Source organism: Scomber japonicus, chromosome 2 (assembly GCF_027409825.1).
Source record: "Scomber japonicus isolate fScoJap1 chromosome 2, fScoJap1.pri, whole genome shotgun sequence".
In the NCBI taxonomy this organism is placed as follows: Eukaryota; Metazoa; Chordata; class Actinopteri; order Scombriformes; family Scombridae; genus Scomber; species Scomber japonicus.
Window position 1 is genome coordinate 25,870,042 of NC_070579.1, and position 16,522 is coordinate 25,886,563.

The 16,522-nt window shown below is 39.0% G+C and overlaps 1 protein-coding gene across 1 annotated transcript in view; it reads left to right on the forward strand.

Moving 5' to 3' along the window:
* LOC128364649 (sphingosine kinase 1-like) overlaps positions 1 to 9,638 on the forward strand; it is a 35,321-nt gene extending 25,683 nt beyond the window's left edge. The window contains exons 3-5 of the mRNA XM_053325221.1: positions 2,037 to 2,131; positions 3,425 to 3,540; positions 8,750 to 9,638. Of these exons, the coding sequence (XP_053181196.1) occupies positions 2,037 to 2,131; positions 3,425 to 3,540; positions 8,750 to 9,638 (1,100 nt within the window). The remainder of the gene's footprint in view (positions 1 to 2,036; positions 2,132 to 3,424; positions 3,541 to 8,749) is intronic.
* The last annotated feature ends 6,884 nt before the right edge of the window (positions 9,639 to 16,522 follow it).

The window sequence follows — 16,522 nt, forward strand, 5'->3', positions numbered from 1 at the left end:
TTTTTGTTAACATTCAACAAAAATTCATGTTATAAAGGAAAAGCGTCTCATTTCATGTATGTTGTACATACAGTAGTGGAGGTTTGTATAGATCTAAAACTCTACTACTCTCTACTGTTAGTGACTCACCAAAATCTTCTAGTTTCAAATTCAGCTCACAAAAGCTTTAAAACAAATAATCCATCACCCGATGGGCCTGTTTTCCTCATTCTCATGCAGGCTGTGGCAGTAGCTCTGTAGATGGGTTTTGTTCTTTAGGAAACATATTGGATGCTTCATCACATCCATTTTTGTTTTTACTTTTTACACCCCAGAAAAGCACAGAGCTGTGACACTTTGTGTCTCTCAAAAAGTACAGAAATTACAGGAAATTCTATACTGTGAACCGGATAAATAAATAATGAAGAGAGGAAGAATGGTGTGAAGGAGTAGAGACAGAGGAGAACGTCTCAGCAGGTGAAACAATGGACAGAGTTGTGACTGAGTTTGATGTGACGGTCGAGTGCACTTGACTGGCTTCTCTTCACACCTCACAGCTCTTCTTCTGCCCTTTCACCTTCTCATGGAGGAGAGCCAGACTGAGAAGGACACAGACACAAAACAAAACAGACAGGAGTAAAACTTGATTCCAGGGAAAGCAATCTGAAGCTATGTGAAGATAATACAAAACTCTTTTTTTGTGTTTTGTTTTTGTTTGTTGTTTTCTGAGCTCAGAAACTCCAGTTTAACAGGAAGCAGATCTTGCTAAAGTATCTAATCTGGCTTCATCTTAATCTCACCTCTTGTCAAACGCAGACATAAAAACAACATAAAAACAGGTTAAATCTCAAACAGGTTCTCGGACTGTGGTCTTGGGGCTCAGACATCATTGAGAAGGTTTCAGATGAAGTCTCAATAAAAGAATAATTATATTTTATTTTCATCACACTCAAGAGGAGACTTAACATATTACTTGCTATATAGTAATATGTTGTACTGCTACTGCTGTTTTATCTATACTGATTATCTCTATTATCTTCCCACATACACTTCAGTTACATCAACAGTTATAGATTTTACGTTTACCTACAGAAATACAAAAATCTTCCTACATACTGAAGGATACTGAACATTTTGCATGTTCAGCTCTTCACTGACTATAGAAGAATGTCATGGTCTCAAGCAGTTAATTAGAAATAGCTACTAGCTGTACTACTTCAGCTATTTCCCAATAATTAGTACCAATTTATAGTTGTTGTTTTGTCTTTTTCCAGGAGACATTTACAACATTACAAGGAATTTCTGAACCTCTAAAATCAAATGTTTTTGTCACCACTTGAAGTCCTGTGTGTCTGTTTGGGGAGAACATGTGAATTAATAGTTCTATCAAAATCCAAATCTGCCACTGCACATTTGTTTTTTTGTGCTTGTCACATTTAATCCACAGTATTTTATTACACATTCTGTTTTTTGTTTTTTTTACAATGGTCCTGTTTTGCTGTGATTCAAAAAGTTTCAAAGAAGCTAGCTCTGTCACTAAGGCCACACTTCATGAGATTATCCAGCCCTAGGTTAATTTACAGGAGTGCTCCTGTGTACTTTAGTTGTTTCCATCTAATTGACAGTCTGATCAACGTGTCATTCAAGACCATATATCAGCTTTCCCTCCCACGGTGATACTTTAACTGGGAACTGAAGAGAAAAAGGAGAGAAGATTAAAAGCAGCACTAGGAACTTTGTGTTACCTCAGATATGTTTTACTATAATACAACCTACGTATTTGTGTCATGAGAAACTTGATCGCTTGTTTATGCGCACAGGCCAGGTTGTACTTTGAGTAACACAGGGGGATAAGTAGATGCTGACAGAGAACACTTGTTTTAGTGTAGAGCTGACCGTGACCTTTGACCCCTCTGTGGAAGAAGGAAGCTGACAGGACGAATTTCTCTTTTTAGATTTCTCATGTAAGAGCAACACCCCAGCATGAGCACGGTCGTAATATTTCCGTGTGTGTGTGTGTGCGTGTGTGTGTGTGTGTGTGTGTGTGTGTTTAACAGAGCGACAGAATCACGCCCGAGAGCTGGTGAAAGAGGCTGACCTGTCGCAGTGGGATGCTTTAGTCATCATGTCAGGAGATGGACTTCTGTTTGAGGTAAAGAGACTCATTCACTATATTCACACACTGTGCGGCTTTAAATGAATGTAGATGTCAATGTGCATCAGAGATTACAGAAAAAATAAAGAGACATCCAACATTGGCAGACTATCTAGCAAGTTACCAACAGTCTTGGCCTGTTTTAATAGAGCCGCCTTTCCACTCTCTGGCAAATAGACTCAGGTCAGTCCAGTTTTTCACTTTTTCTTTTTGTTTTTTGGTAGATGTTGATGAACATTGTCATCATCTATAGTTCTATAGTTAAATTATGTCCAAATATATCTTGGCATCTATTACTTTAAGGAAGTAAACTTTATTTCTGCAGTGCCTTTAAGAGTTACCAGGTGCTTCAGAGGTGTACAGAAAACCAACATAGACAAACATAAGGCAATAAAACGATGCATAAAAACAAGATAATAAAACCATTGGAGTAGAAATGATGAAAAATGCTGGTCTACACAAATGGGTTTTTAAAAGCTTTTTAAAATGACTCAGCTGATCTAATGAACTGTGATACTGTGGGGATGTTTGGAGTTAAAACAGTAAAAGTGTAATCCTCTTTCTCTTAAGCCTGGATGGACCATGGACCCTCTGAACCTTCAACAACATTTTGTTTTTGATCTGAGGGGTCTCAGAGGGGTAAAAAGACATAACATATAAAGCAGAGCTAGACTGAGTAGGGATTAAAAAGTAATTTGTAAAATCTTTAAATGAATTCTTCTGTATAGCTCAGTAATCTGTAACATCTGGATGGGAAGCTCTGCACTGTATATGTACTATTATGGCATTAATAAAGCTCATAAATATGTCTAAGACATTTAATTAGCCTTTTGTACATCTGGTGATGGTGGTCTTGTTGTTGATGACACAATGAATACTGCCCACAGTGGTGACAGTAGACAGACCACTCAACTAGTGTGTGAAACCTTTAAAATAGAGAGATTTATTTTATTTACCTTAAAGGTACCCAAGTGCTGTGGATACTTTAAATAATATGAACATGTTTATACAATGTTCATACAATATGAATATGTTTTATTTATAAAACCCTTTTTTTCATTTAACAAGTCAAGAATACAACTTTTTGAAATGTTAAATGTGTCTAAACACAAGCAGCTATTTGACATATATTCCTAAATAAAATATGGTCCAAAATTTGTATATATTTCAGATTATCTGGTTCAAGAATTAGTTAAAGCAAATGCTGGTAAATTTGTGAAAAGACTAACTACTTCACATTTTTCTGTCTGTCCACCTAATAATCAAAGCTGTGTTGTCTGTGCCTGCCAGGTGATTAATGGTCTCCTGGAGAGATCAGACTGGGAGGAGGCCATCCGGACCCCGCTAGGTATACTTCCTGGCGGATCAGGCAATGCTTTGGCTGCATCTGTACATTACTACTCTGGGTAAGTCACATACAGATTCATAGATAAAAGCAGCGCAGCACTGCAGGTAGTGGTGTAGTTATGATACTGTTTGCCTCATGGCTACACAAACATATCACTCATCTCTTGAAGGATTTACTGCAGCAAAGAACATTAAAAGTGTTGCAACCTCTGAAATATTGCTTCATTTAATCTCTGTTACTCTATAATGACTAACCCACAACATGGGTTAGTCACAACTTCACAGAAACCAGTCTAGCCAGTTACGTGACATACTGATTTTTGCTGCATCATTCCAGGCGCAGCACTGAGTTTCATTTGCGTGCCACTAGTATCTACATACAAAATCAGGTTACGCAATGTCTAGTTTCAGCCAAGCTGAGCTCCAAAAATACCAGTTTATCCCCTTCAGACTGAGCTTCCTGTACTTTATGAAGGTCTGGACCATTAGTCCTCCTGGGTCTGCTACTGTATAGGTCGATAGTAGTACTGATGGTGTGTGTCTACCATTAGTACTACAATCATGTATCAACTGTCATACAGTTTTTGTGTCATGTCATGTAGTGTTTTTTTTAGTATCATTATAAATACAATATCCTCATTATAACTGAACCACAGACATACACAGTTTCCCCTCCTGCTGAGTTTCTCTGTAAAATGCACTCATCTCATCTTAATTAATTATTAATGATTTCCTCATTTGAGTGATTGCTTGAGCTCATTCAACCAGAACAACAAAGAGTCAGGAGAAGGACAGAAAGAGAAGGAGAAAGATCAAGTGAGCAAATGAGCCGTAATATTGATAACAGCAGCTGATCACAATCAGACGAGGGAAAAACTGATTGATATGTGTGATAACACCTGATCTACTGTAAACTGCTGTCTTTTGTATGCATAAAAGAATGAACCTTTGTTCACCTGCAATGGAATGTAAATATTAGATTACATTTTAATAATAAAAGATTTGTTGCTCCAGATATGACAACACATGCGCTCATTTAAACACACTATGGACGCTTTGTCAACTAAATGTTTTTTCTTAGCCCTAACCCTTACCTTAGTACTAAACACAAGAGCAGCACACTGGACATACTGAAAGTTTGACCTGATGGTGGCGCTAGCGAAGACATTAGAGGAGCCCCAAAATGATTTAAGTCTATCTTTACGATTCATCCTCGGGGAACCATGAATGTCTGTCCCAGATTTTGTGCCAGTCCATGTAGATGAGATATTTCAGCAGATAAGTGAAATCATTGATTGGCTGCTGGTGTTAGAGGAAAATTCAGAAGGTCACCAAAGTAATCAGCATTCATCCTCTGGAAACCATGAATGTCTTTATCCACATGGTCATACACAGGGCTGTGCTGCTAGCATTGATACAAAAAGGGGGTGAAAAAAAAAAGTTCCTTCAGAGTAAGAAGGGCAGATAAGTCTTAATATGTGCTTTAATATCTCTGTTTGATCTTTATTGTCTCAGTTGTAACACCTCTGATAGCTTTTGGAGAGGTCATGAACCCTTATGAGAAAAAACCTTGTTATGGAGGGAGATTAATATTCAACCGTACATTAACCTTCTCTCTTCTCCTGATAAACCAGTGTAGGTCGTTTGTATGGTCTCACAATCGCTCTTAATGTAAACTAGAATTCTCATTAGTCATCAATGGTAGCTTTTACTCTGTGTTTGCTTTTGTTTGTGTTTCAAATGCCCTTTTTACTCTCAAGTCAAATTGTCTCACGTGGGAAAATTAAAAAGCTCATAAAGTGCTACACCTGCTTGTTTGTAGGTCACATTGAGCTTTATCTTAACCTTTTACTCTTTTACTTATTATGTAATCAGTCATTTTGTAAATCAGCGTTTGTTTGTTTTGGTTGGTTTTAGCAGATTTAATTTTTCCACGATTCAATAAAGGCCAAATTAAATAAAGTGGCAATAAAAGGATATTAAAGAAAACTCCTTACACTGAGGGTGACATTGATTCATCACCTGAAATGCATCTGCCAATCAGCTTCTCATCAAACAATGGTCTTCCAGGCAGAGCAGCAGCAACAATGAGAGGAAGGGACCAGACTCTGTATTGTTTACTCTCCTCTCACACTCCCGCCGTATCCAGAATATCTCTCTCTCTGGTTGCTGCAGGCTGTCCTGCGGTGGCGCTGGCCAGAATGTATTTGGTATTATTCCCAGCTGAATGTAGGGTTCACAGAGGCTACGTGCTGCATGTGGATCAAACGAGTGACAGCTAGAACATATCTGGTATTATGCAATGCTCTGAACGGGGTCTGCTGAGTGAGGGTTTAATGTGTTTCTGTACAACAAATATAATGAGCAGGAGCTAGAACATCATCTGTGAGCTTGCTGACGGTCTCTGAAGTGACAGGTGTGACACTTGGACGTGAGTGAGAGTCTCCCTCCCCTGGTGGTTTACAGATACTGCATAAATAAAATATTGCAAAGTGAGCTGTCTTTGTTTGAGAGGAAACAAGCTGCTTCACTTTAAACTTGATTTTCTGTTTCATTCTCAGCAGCTGTAAAAGATCTGCTATGGTTAAAATGACTCAAATTGACCCCTGTGACTCATCTATTATCATATTTGACGTTAAGATGATTAATACTGATCCAACTAGAACTGCAAATAATGCTTATTTTCATTATTTTCTCAATAAATTATGTCAGCTTAAGTGTTGAAAGTTATGAAAAAGCGGCATTCACAATTTCAATGTCTTCAGTTTGCTCGTTTTGTTTTAGAAATTGTCCAAAACCAAAATATATATTGAATTCAGCGTCATGTACAATAAGGAAAAACCTCAAATTTTAACATTTGAGAAGCTTGAAGAGAATTTGTGTCTATTTTGCTTGAAATATGACAGAAACAACAATTGATTATGAAAATAGTTGCAGATGAGTGTAATCAGTATTTTTACAGCTGGAGCTTGTTGAGGTTAGTTAGTAGTTGTTGAGTTAGTTTTACTAAATAAAATACAGTTTGGTAGTTTGATTCAGTGGCTCAACACCCAAATAACCACAAGATAAATCTGAGGAGGTGTGAAATGATTGATGAGAGGAAAGAAAAAAAATTCTGCTTCATAAATTTGTATTAATATCTTGGACTTTTTTTTCTGACAAGGAGCCTCAATCAGTTTATGTATAATTTGATCATTCTGTTTTTTCCTCATTAAAGGGTTTTTAGGGGAAGTTTAATGAATTGTGGGGTCTAAGAGGAGAGCATGTTGTCTGCTGCACAGTTTGTAAATCCCCCTGAGGCAAATTTGGGATTCAGCCATAAGCCGAAAAGGTTGGAAACCACTCATTTAATCTTCAACAATGTTTCTTCATGTACAGTCTTAATTTGAAAGAAACCAGTAACTATAGCTGCAAAATAAATGTAGTGCAGTAAAAACTACTTCTCTGAAATGTAAAAACTACTTCTCTGAAATGTAGTGAAGTAGAATTATGAAGTATCATAAAATGAAAATATAAACTTGAGTAAAGGGGAAGTACTTTCCACCAGTGATTCTGAGGTGCAGTAAAAGAGATGAAACAGCAGGAGGGAGACGAGATGTAAGTCATATTATTTTTTGACCTTTTTACTAAACAATGATTAGAAAGTAGCTGAGCCGTGGAAATGTAGATGAGACTATTTGGACAGACTGGAGGATAAATCCAGGATGATAAATATGGATATATCTGCCAGTGAACCCCACTGAGACGTCCAGTCATCGAAGTAATTGACTGTGGGTGGTAACAGCAGGCAAATCTGTGTGTGTGTGTGTGTGTGTGTGTGTGTGTGTGTGAGTGTGTGTGAGTGTGTGAGTGTGTGTCAGAGAGAGAGAGGCGTTATCTTGACCTTCCACCCCCCTGTCTCCATTCTTCCAGATGGGGTTGTCTTTGTTGTCTCACTGGCCTGTCATGTCTGAAGGCCCATAATCTGATTCTGTCCCACCCCCTGTTTGTCCCTCAGCCTCCTGGTTTTATTGGGGGACCCCCCCCCCCCCCCCTTACACACACACATACACACACCACATCTACCTGCTCTCTCCCCTCTGTGTAGTTACGGTTATGAAATAAGGTCACAGTTATCCCAGGATTGTATAACACTCCTCTTCAGACACAGACAGCCTCAACCCACTTCCCAACCCAGAAGCATGAAGTGCGCCTTAGTGTTTTTATTTTCATTTCAACATCTTACTTCAGGAACCCGGGTGTGGCGCGAAGGTGGTCAAGTGGTTAGAGCGCATGCCGTATACGCAGCCGACCCCAGTTCGAATCCCTGTCGGAGGTCATTTGCTGCATGTCACGCCCCTCTCTCTCTTCCATGTTTCCTGTCTGTGTACTGCTAAAATAAAGGTGTCTATTCCAGAGAAAATCTTAAAAGAAAAAAAAGAAACGGGGTTCTTAAGACTGAAAAACACTCACGGATTGTGTCATGTTTGATCATAGCCTATTTGTGATTTATCGAGGAAACATGCTCAACATACAGTATGCTGTTTCTTTCTTAGTCTGACAAAACTGGTGGTTGTAAATGAAGCCTGAACAGCTTAATCTTAAAAATAATTGACTGCTTAATTGATAATGAAAGTAATTGTTAGGTGCAGCCGTACACCGGTGTCCATTTAGAATTTACTGTATCTTTAGAGGCCTTTGCCCATTTAGGTTAATGAGAGCAGAGCTACTGCTGCCTTAAATACAAGCTCCTACTGCTAAGCCTGAAGCTGTAAACACTGCCTGTCACACATTCAAGTGCTTCTGGTAAGATATATTGAGTAAATGGACCCTGAGATGGAAGCAATGCTGTGGTGTTTGTTTTATTTTAGAAATTAAGTGGCATGCTGCTACTTTGTGCTGCTGCAGCAGACATAGCAGGAGTTTCAGTTTAGCTTCCTTTCCGTCATTCTTTCTTCAGGTTTTTTTGTTAATAATAATTAATATTAATTTTGATATGCTAAATGAGCTTTATAAGAAACTCTTAATCATATCTCATGATCCTCGTCATCATATGCAGTTTTAACTATTAAATAGATGTGGAGAACGTGAAGGATTTATGCTCAGCAAAAAAGGGAAATTTAAAGATCTTCAGACTTGTGATCATGTGAAGATCTATCTTACAGTGTACTGTAACTGATATCATGATAGTTAAGTCTCTTTCGAAGCCGCAGATCTCTGAAGTTAGATGTGTTCAGGAGGTCCAGCTCTGTCTGTTCTGACTAACTCATTGCTTTGTTGTCCTTGCAGATCCTCACCGGTATCCAGTGAGGACCTCCTGGTCAGCTGTGGCTTCCTGCTCTGTAAAGGTCTAGTATCCCCCATGGACCTGGTCTCCATCCATCTCCCCTCCAGCCCCCGGCTCTTCTCCTTTCTCTCGCTGGCCTGGGGCTTCGTTGCGGACGTTGACATCGAGAGTGAAAAGTACCGTCACGTCGGAGCTGCCCGGTTCACCGTCGGCACGCTGGTGAGGCTGGCTTCTCTCCGCGTTTACAAGGGCAAGCTGGCGTATCTGCCCGTCACCGAGGACTGCAACAACCGACGAGGTTTGAGAAATAATATGAGACCGCACCGCAACAATCAAGCCTCCTCCCTATGTCCAGCATCTCCCCCGAACTGCCCGTCCAAAGACTCTCCCCTCCGCAACACCTTCCACAACTCTTGCCACTCCAACAACTCCTTCAAAGTGAGGAGGACGGAGAGCACGCCTTCCAGAAGTGCCACCAAAGCCCTCGCTGGCCCACCTGACTCGCTGTTGCTGCCTCTGGACCAGCCGCTGCCCAGCGACTGGGTGGTGGTGCCAGAGGAAGACTTTGTCCTCATGCTGGCCATGTACCAGTCCCACCTGGCAGAGGACCTGCTGGCAGCACCAGGTGCCATCTCGGATGACGGCGCCATCCATCTATTCTACGTCAGAGCGGGAATATCCCGTACTGCTTTGCTGAGGCTGTTCCTAGCTATGGAGAAAGGTGCACATCTGGCTACAAACTGTCAACATCTGGTGTACACAAAGGTGCGGGCACTCAGGCTGGAGCCGTATTCACCCAAAGGGATAATAACAGTAGATGGGGAGGTTGTGGAGTACGGGCCACTGCAAGCAGAGGTACACAGAGGGCTGGCGAGATTAATCACTGGATGAACTGAACAAACATCAGCTCTGCTGTTAAAGGCCGACGACGTGGAATCAAACAAACCCACTAAACACATTTTAGAGTTACAGGTATAGGAGCAAAGTGAAGGATGTAACACTGATTCACTTTTAGCTGCTGCTGTTCGACTCTCAGCGGTATAAAGAAAACTTGTGGTGATGTTGGCTGAAAGTGTACGGAGAGCCAAAGTGTTAGTATTAAATAAACAAATAAATAAATAGATGAATAAATAAATGACATTTTAAAAGAAATCATCTAAATAAATGATGATAAACTAAAGAATAAAAACACAAAACTAAAATAATAATGAAATACATTTTTCAAACTTAGCTCTTTATTATGAAATGTGATTTCATCCTATTCAGCACGCAACCATGGATGTGCACGCGATGGGTAACACATGAACTACACTCCACACAGCTAGATATAAAAGGCTTTACAGTGACTTTCACATGGCTATACCGTACCTAGAAACTCAGAGATATGAGCTTGACCGAGCTGAGGAGGAAGGGGGAGGGGGCTGTGTGCGTGAGCAGTGATCGACAGCTGTCAGACACTCCATCAGACACAATCCTGGCTCTGATTGGGTCTTTCTGTCTGGTCGCGATGGATTCTGGCAATTTGCAGTAGGAGCAGTAGTGGGGCTAAATGAGCCTGTTTTTGTTTTGTTTTTTTACAGATTACTAGTTTCATGTAATGCTGTCTTTACATAGTGACAGTCTTAGCAAATATGACAAAAAGTTACTTTTATAAGACTTACCAACTGCAGCTTTAATGCTTCATGCTACATGATAGTAAACGTTATAGGATATATTTCAGACTGTTGATCAGCTGAAACAAGACATTTCAAAATACCACCTTGAGACAATATTGTTGACATTTAATCGACAAAACAATGAATCCAGAAAATGATCAGCAGATGAATCAATAATGAAAATAATCTGTAGTCACAGTTTTGATCGGCTTTTGATTTTGTCCCACTGAGCAGGCAGCCAATCACATCACTGACTGTGTTTGTCATCAGAACATACTGGCTGTAATATAGCCACAGAAGCCAGTATTGCTATTTAACATGTTTACTTAATAATAATAATAATAATAATAATAATAAACTTTATTGCAGACACAGGTCCATATAACACAACATAACCTTTGATAACAAGTTACAGTCATTATATGAGTTATTATAGTAAATATGTTACAGACTGGTCCTCTAAAGCTTGAAATCAAAGAATGTGTCTATATAATTAAATATTCATGACCAAAGAAACAACTACCAAAGTTTTAGTTAGTCAGTTTTACAGCTGTAATCGACACATTTTTGATTCATTGGTGATTTATTGGTGAAATTTCTCCTGAAATAACCAAAACTTAATGAGAAAACATGTTTATGGGACACTTAAAAAATGATTTATTAAAGGAAAAGGCAGCAAATAAAATAACCTCAAATAAATGCAGTTATTTTGGAAAGAAACAGGATGAAATCACATGTCATTTCAGTGAGCTTAGATTTAAAGATGAGTTGGTGGCATAGAAACATTGGATTTGCTAATTCAGAAACTCAAAGCAAAGAATTTATTGACAAACTTGATCGATCAATGAGACAACAGTTACTAATCAAAGACAATAAAATGTCACATAAAGTCTGCAGGAGAGTTGTCTGCATGCCTCGTTAAACCTCTCATCTGTCCAGATAAGGACTGTCTGCTTTTCTCCCTCCATTTAATTTTCATAATCCTATGTATGAAACCTCCTTCACAATTGGATTCATTCCTCTATAATTTAATATTAAACACTTTGGGTCTCCATATCCATTATTGACCATACAGCATTAGATACATCAGCATCACTTTACTGATAAAACACAAACACATACAGACACACTTTTCAAGCGTTGAACCTCCACTGAAAGTAAATCCATCACCATTTTTAGCCTCCAGTATCTCATCTTATCGCTGCATGGAGAGTATTACTTCTTTGTGCTGAAGCTGACATATCAACATGAATTACAGCATCTTATGCAACAGGATTTATGCTTTCATGGCTCCTCTGCAGTAGGATGCAGACTGTGTGTGTGTGTGTGTGTGTGTGTGCTGTCATTGCCCTGGTTTGGACAGAGGTGATCAGGCTTTGCTATTGTTAGTTTTTCTCCAACAGACAGAGCCTCAAACTCTCTGTTAAGGCCAAAAGTCTTTAACTTGAATTGTTTATGGGTCAGTATGTCGAGTCTGGGATGATGGTGCTCTTCTGATCCAACATGGCACACAGAAAATAACTCGGATCCCAACAAAGTACATTGCGTAATTCATTGTTAAATCGGACCACTTGTATAGAATATTGGCATTTTATTCGTCATATCTGCACTGTTGGAGATCCTTCAGGTTCTTTAACTTGTCTGCTCTCTGATCAGATTTTGTACTCGTGTATTTGTTTTGTTTTATATATTTCTGTGGTCTCTCATTAGAGCACCAGAGTTCCAGATCCAGACTGTTTCATATTTTTTGCCTTAAAGCCTTGCTAGCTCTGTCTTGGGTTCCTAAACCGATCATGTTACTGTCATTTCACATGTAAGCAGATTCATGTCTGTCAGATGATTTAAAGGGAAAGTCTTAATGCAGATGACGTCTTGTTAGCAGTACCATAGCAAATATCTGTGATGGAAAAATCCCACCAGTTAAAGGGTAAGTTCATCCAAATTACACCATTATGCATATAAACATATTTTCTCTCGTACCTATTGTGGATCCAGATTTTACTTGAAAATGTTTTGATTTATCAGTCTGAGCTTTCTCCCTCTATTCCCAAAACAATAGAGGTGACTGACGGATTGGCAGAAAAATATTTAGTCTAATTGTACAGTGACATGTTGCTCATGTATTTTTTTACATAATTGTTTTAAAAGACTGATATAACAATCTCAGAAGTTTCAAATTGGACTTAAATTTTGTTTTAGCATTTTTAATCTTCTTTTTTGCATTAACGCATAATTAAGGGGAAAATTTCAATTCTGTTACGACCACAAACAAAAAACTCTTTGTCTCGGTTGTGTTGAACTGTCTGCATGAATGGATTCAGTTAAAGGTAAGAGAGAAAAATATGTGAAATTTGGGTGAACTCACCATTAGTTTGTTTTGAGGTGCTTTCTCTTATTTTTGTGTTTATCAGATCAGTTTACAGTTAGGGTTTACAGGGTGGTGGGTTTCTGGTCAGGTGATTGATGGGTTTTAGTGCGTCAATGTTCTCCACAGCTGCATCTTCCCTCTCTCCTTCCATCCCAACAAACCACAGTTCCTCTTTCTCTCCTGCTTTTATCCATCCATCTGCTGCTTTGAGCACTGCAGTGCTCTGCAGAGCAGTCCCAGCGTGTCCCTATGGGAGATTTATTACTGTTCATCACCTAGGTGTCCTTAACATTAAGCTTTAAGTCACAGAGAGGAAATGAGGACTTAAGAGTGCAGAAGTCAGATTTTTAAATGTTTCTGATCCAACTTTGATTATTTTTAATTTATGTTGAATGTGTTTATTTAATTCACAAAGATCAGATCTGGACATGAAGACGTTAAAAATCAATGCCTGTGTGAATCAAGTGAAATGAGCTTTGAGTAATCATGCCTTAAGAATAATGGTTTGAGAGGTCGAAGCTGGTTAAACAGCACGTTGATGAGTGCAGGGTGTAGCTTGAGAAGGAAGGGTAGAGGAGGAAGAAGGGAGGGGGGGGGGGTGGTATTGACTTGTAAATGCTGCATGAGGTAGGCAGCATTGTGTTTCCTGTCAGGGTGCCTTTCTTCCTCCTCCTCACTACAAGAGATTAGCAGACAGTCCTGACACTGTGAGAGGAAGGGTGTGTTTCATACCTGCAACATCAACACACACAGCAGCTGAGAAAGTGGAGGGTGAGGTCTTTTTGGTCATTTTAAGTATGTAGAACAACCAGAAAGGTGGGATTTTGAAAGTAATAAAACAGTAAAAATGCTTTAACCATCATGCCATGACTACGATTGACACTGTTCAATTAAATAAGAAAACACCTAAATGTATTTCCTTTAAAGAAATACTCCTCTGTTCATGTCTTTGCACATTCTGTCAACATTTGGACAAAGTACGTTTGTTGCCAACGTCCGTTTTTACAGCCTTGAAGGGACGAAGGAGGTTTAAGTTACACATGGGCTTCTTTAGTTGAAACGTTTACTCATGAGTGACTCTGCAACAGGAATTCAGCGGAAGAGTGAAAAGTACATAAGATGGAAACAGTACTTGAAGACACGCTTATTTCATTTTTTCACTGCGGTTTTTGGTCTGAAGCAGCACAACTTGAGGTCAGGCACTCGACTGTTTAAAAAATGGACATATATCCAACGCAGCGGTTCCCAACCTTTTTGACCTGTGATCCCTTAAAACAAATCCATTATGTTAATTTATGATTCGCAGGTTGCAAATATCACTGAGTGGTGGTCAGAAGAGATTTTAAAACCCCTGAGATGTAAAATGATCCAGTAATTCAGGAGAAAAAATATACATAACTTTGTGCAGCAGAAACATTTTTCTTTGGCCTGCAGGTTGGGAACCACTGCTCAGCTTATTTGATGCGAGCTCAGACCACTTTCATTGGTTTCTTTCTATACATAGTCAGTTTGCCTGTGAGTGATGCAGTGGTCCTTTTCCGTTTGATGTGCCTTGACTGTGCTGCCCCCTGGTGGCTTGAACACGGCGGTGCGCTCACTCGTTTATCATTTCACACCACCATTTCTTTTTTAAAAACTTGAATGTGCTTGGAAGAAATGGGCAACATCGACCAAACTGAAGTTTCCGTCAAAATATTTTGGTATGAAAATATAAAGCATCTGTCATTATGTTAAGAAATATGATATTCTGTGTAATTAATGTTATTCTGGCACTGTGCTTTTCTGTGAATATGCATCTCTATCGCCATGGTGCGACCTCATCATCAATATGAATCAATAAATAACTTCTTTATTGCTTGTGGGGGAGAAGAGAAGAAATTGGAGAGACAGCCTTCAAAAACAGAATCCAATTTCTGTGTGTGAATCAGTGTCATTGGAAATCCAAATGAGGGTCAGTCGGGCTTGTCCCAGTTTGATCAGACTAATAAAAGTCTCAGATGATGAAGGACCCGATGTACAAAAGGAGAGACTCCGACTGTTGATTTTAAGTCTTTACCTGCTGCTCCTCAACTGTTGCCGTCGTTGTTTTTAATTTTCTTCTGGCACACTGAAGATTGAATGATTCTGTATTCAAAGAGATATATATCTATTTTTCCATTAGACAAATGTCTGTAATTTTCTATTATTAGTGTTTTTGATCGAAAAAATAAAATGAATGATGAGAAACAGCCTGTGTGCTTTCTGACATCATCAGCTGCTTTTGAAATCTGTTTTTTTTTTCATTGCAGTTCACACAACAGCTAATATAGGGATCCAAATAATTAAAAAGCCACAATGTTACTATGGTACTGCTTGCAAAGTTTAATACATCACTATACAGTTGTCTTAACGCAACAAATGTTAACCAATAAAAAATGAAACCATAAGTACAATACACACTTAGTATTTTGTTCATATACTGTTTGCTCCAAGCGTCCACGTGACTCGTTAGAACTTAAGTTTGTGTTAAATATATACCGTTTGTATTTATAGATTTCAACATAGTCATGATGTCTGTACAGAGGGAATCAGGCTACAAATCATAACTTTATTAGTTCTTTTTTTTTAATATATCAATAACAGGCCACTGTGGAAATGTAGACATCATACAGTCAAGTCTTGTGTGTAGCCCATTCAAAAGGCTTAAAGCAACATGTTACATGCTTTGGCTGTAAAACAAACTTCTCGCAGTAATAATAATAATAATGATATCATAATAATAATAATAATAATAATAATAATAATGGTTTGAATCTGAATAATATACACACATACACAGAAAATTGTACATAGCATCATGTGCTTAATATCCTGCCGGACTTTGCTTCCAGATCTAGCGAGATAGCTTCACATTTTCTGTTTCTGCGAGTGTTAACAAAGGAGGCTGAAAAACGGGGCAATAAAGTCACCTCTCAATTCTTGGTGGAGCTGTGTGTGTGTGTGTGTGTGTGTGTGTGTGTGTGTGTGTGTGTGTGTGTGTGTGTGTGTGTGTGTGTGTGTGTACTTTCCAAAACACTGTCACTCTTTGGCCCTTACTTTTTTCTGAATATTAGGAGAAAAGGTGGAAAAAAAACACACTCCTCCGAGAATTGAGACGGTGACATTTTACAAACAGCAGCATGTGGGATGGGGGAGGGAAGGGGGAGAGGGGGGCAGAAAAAAAGAAAGAAAGACAAGAAAGCAGACAAGGCTACATGCTACAGCTACAGCAGCCAGTGAAGAAGACGACACATCTTCCTCTGTAGCATTAAAGGCAGTGAAATAAATGAAGTAAAATCCAGGAAGAGGACAAAATGTCATGGAAGCCTGATTGCCACATCTGGTACAGGAATGCCAGTTTAGGAGTGGATAGTGGGGATTTTGGGAGGGGGGGAGGGGGGCTGGAAGACAAAACAAAATACCCTCATTCATGACCTCTTTTTGTTTTTTTTTAAGTCTCTTTAAAACGCAGCAACTTTTGGCTCATGGTTTTTATCCTCTCCCATCACTCATAGTTTCACAATGGCACAATGTGCTCTCATTCAGAAACACTCTTCAGCGTCAAAGTTCTTTGTTCAAGTAAAATACCAGACATCTTCGTGGGATAAGGAGCTGGAATCAGGAAAAACAAAAACAAAAAACAAAAACACAGAATAATAGAAAATAATAAATCAATCATAATTATAATCAACAAATCTTCAGCGTCACACTTGCTGTGGTTTGTAATGTGATTA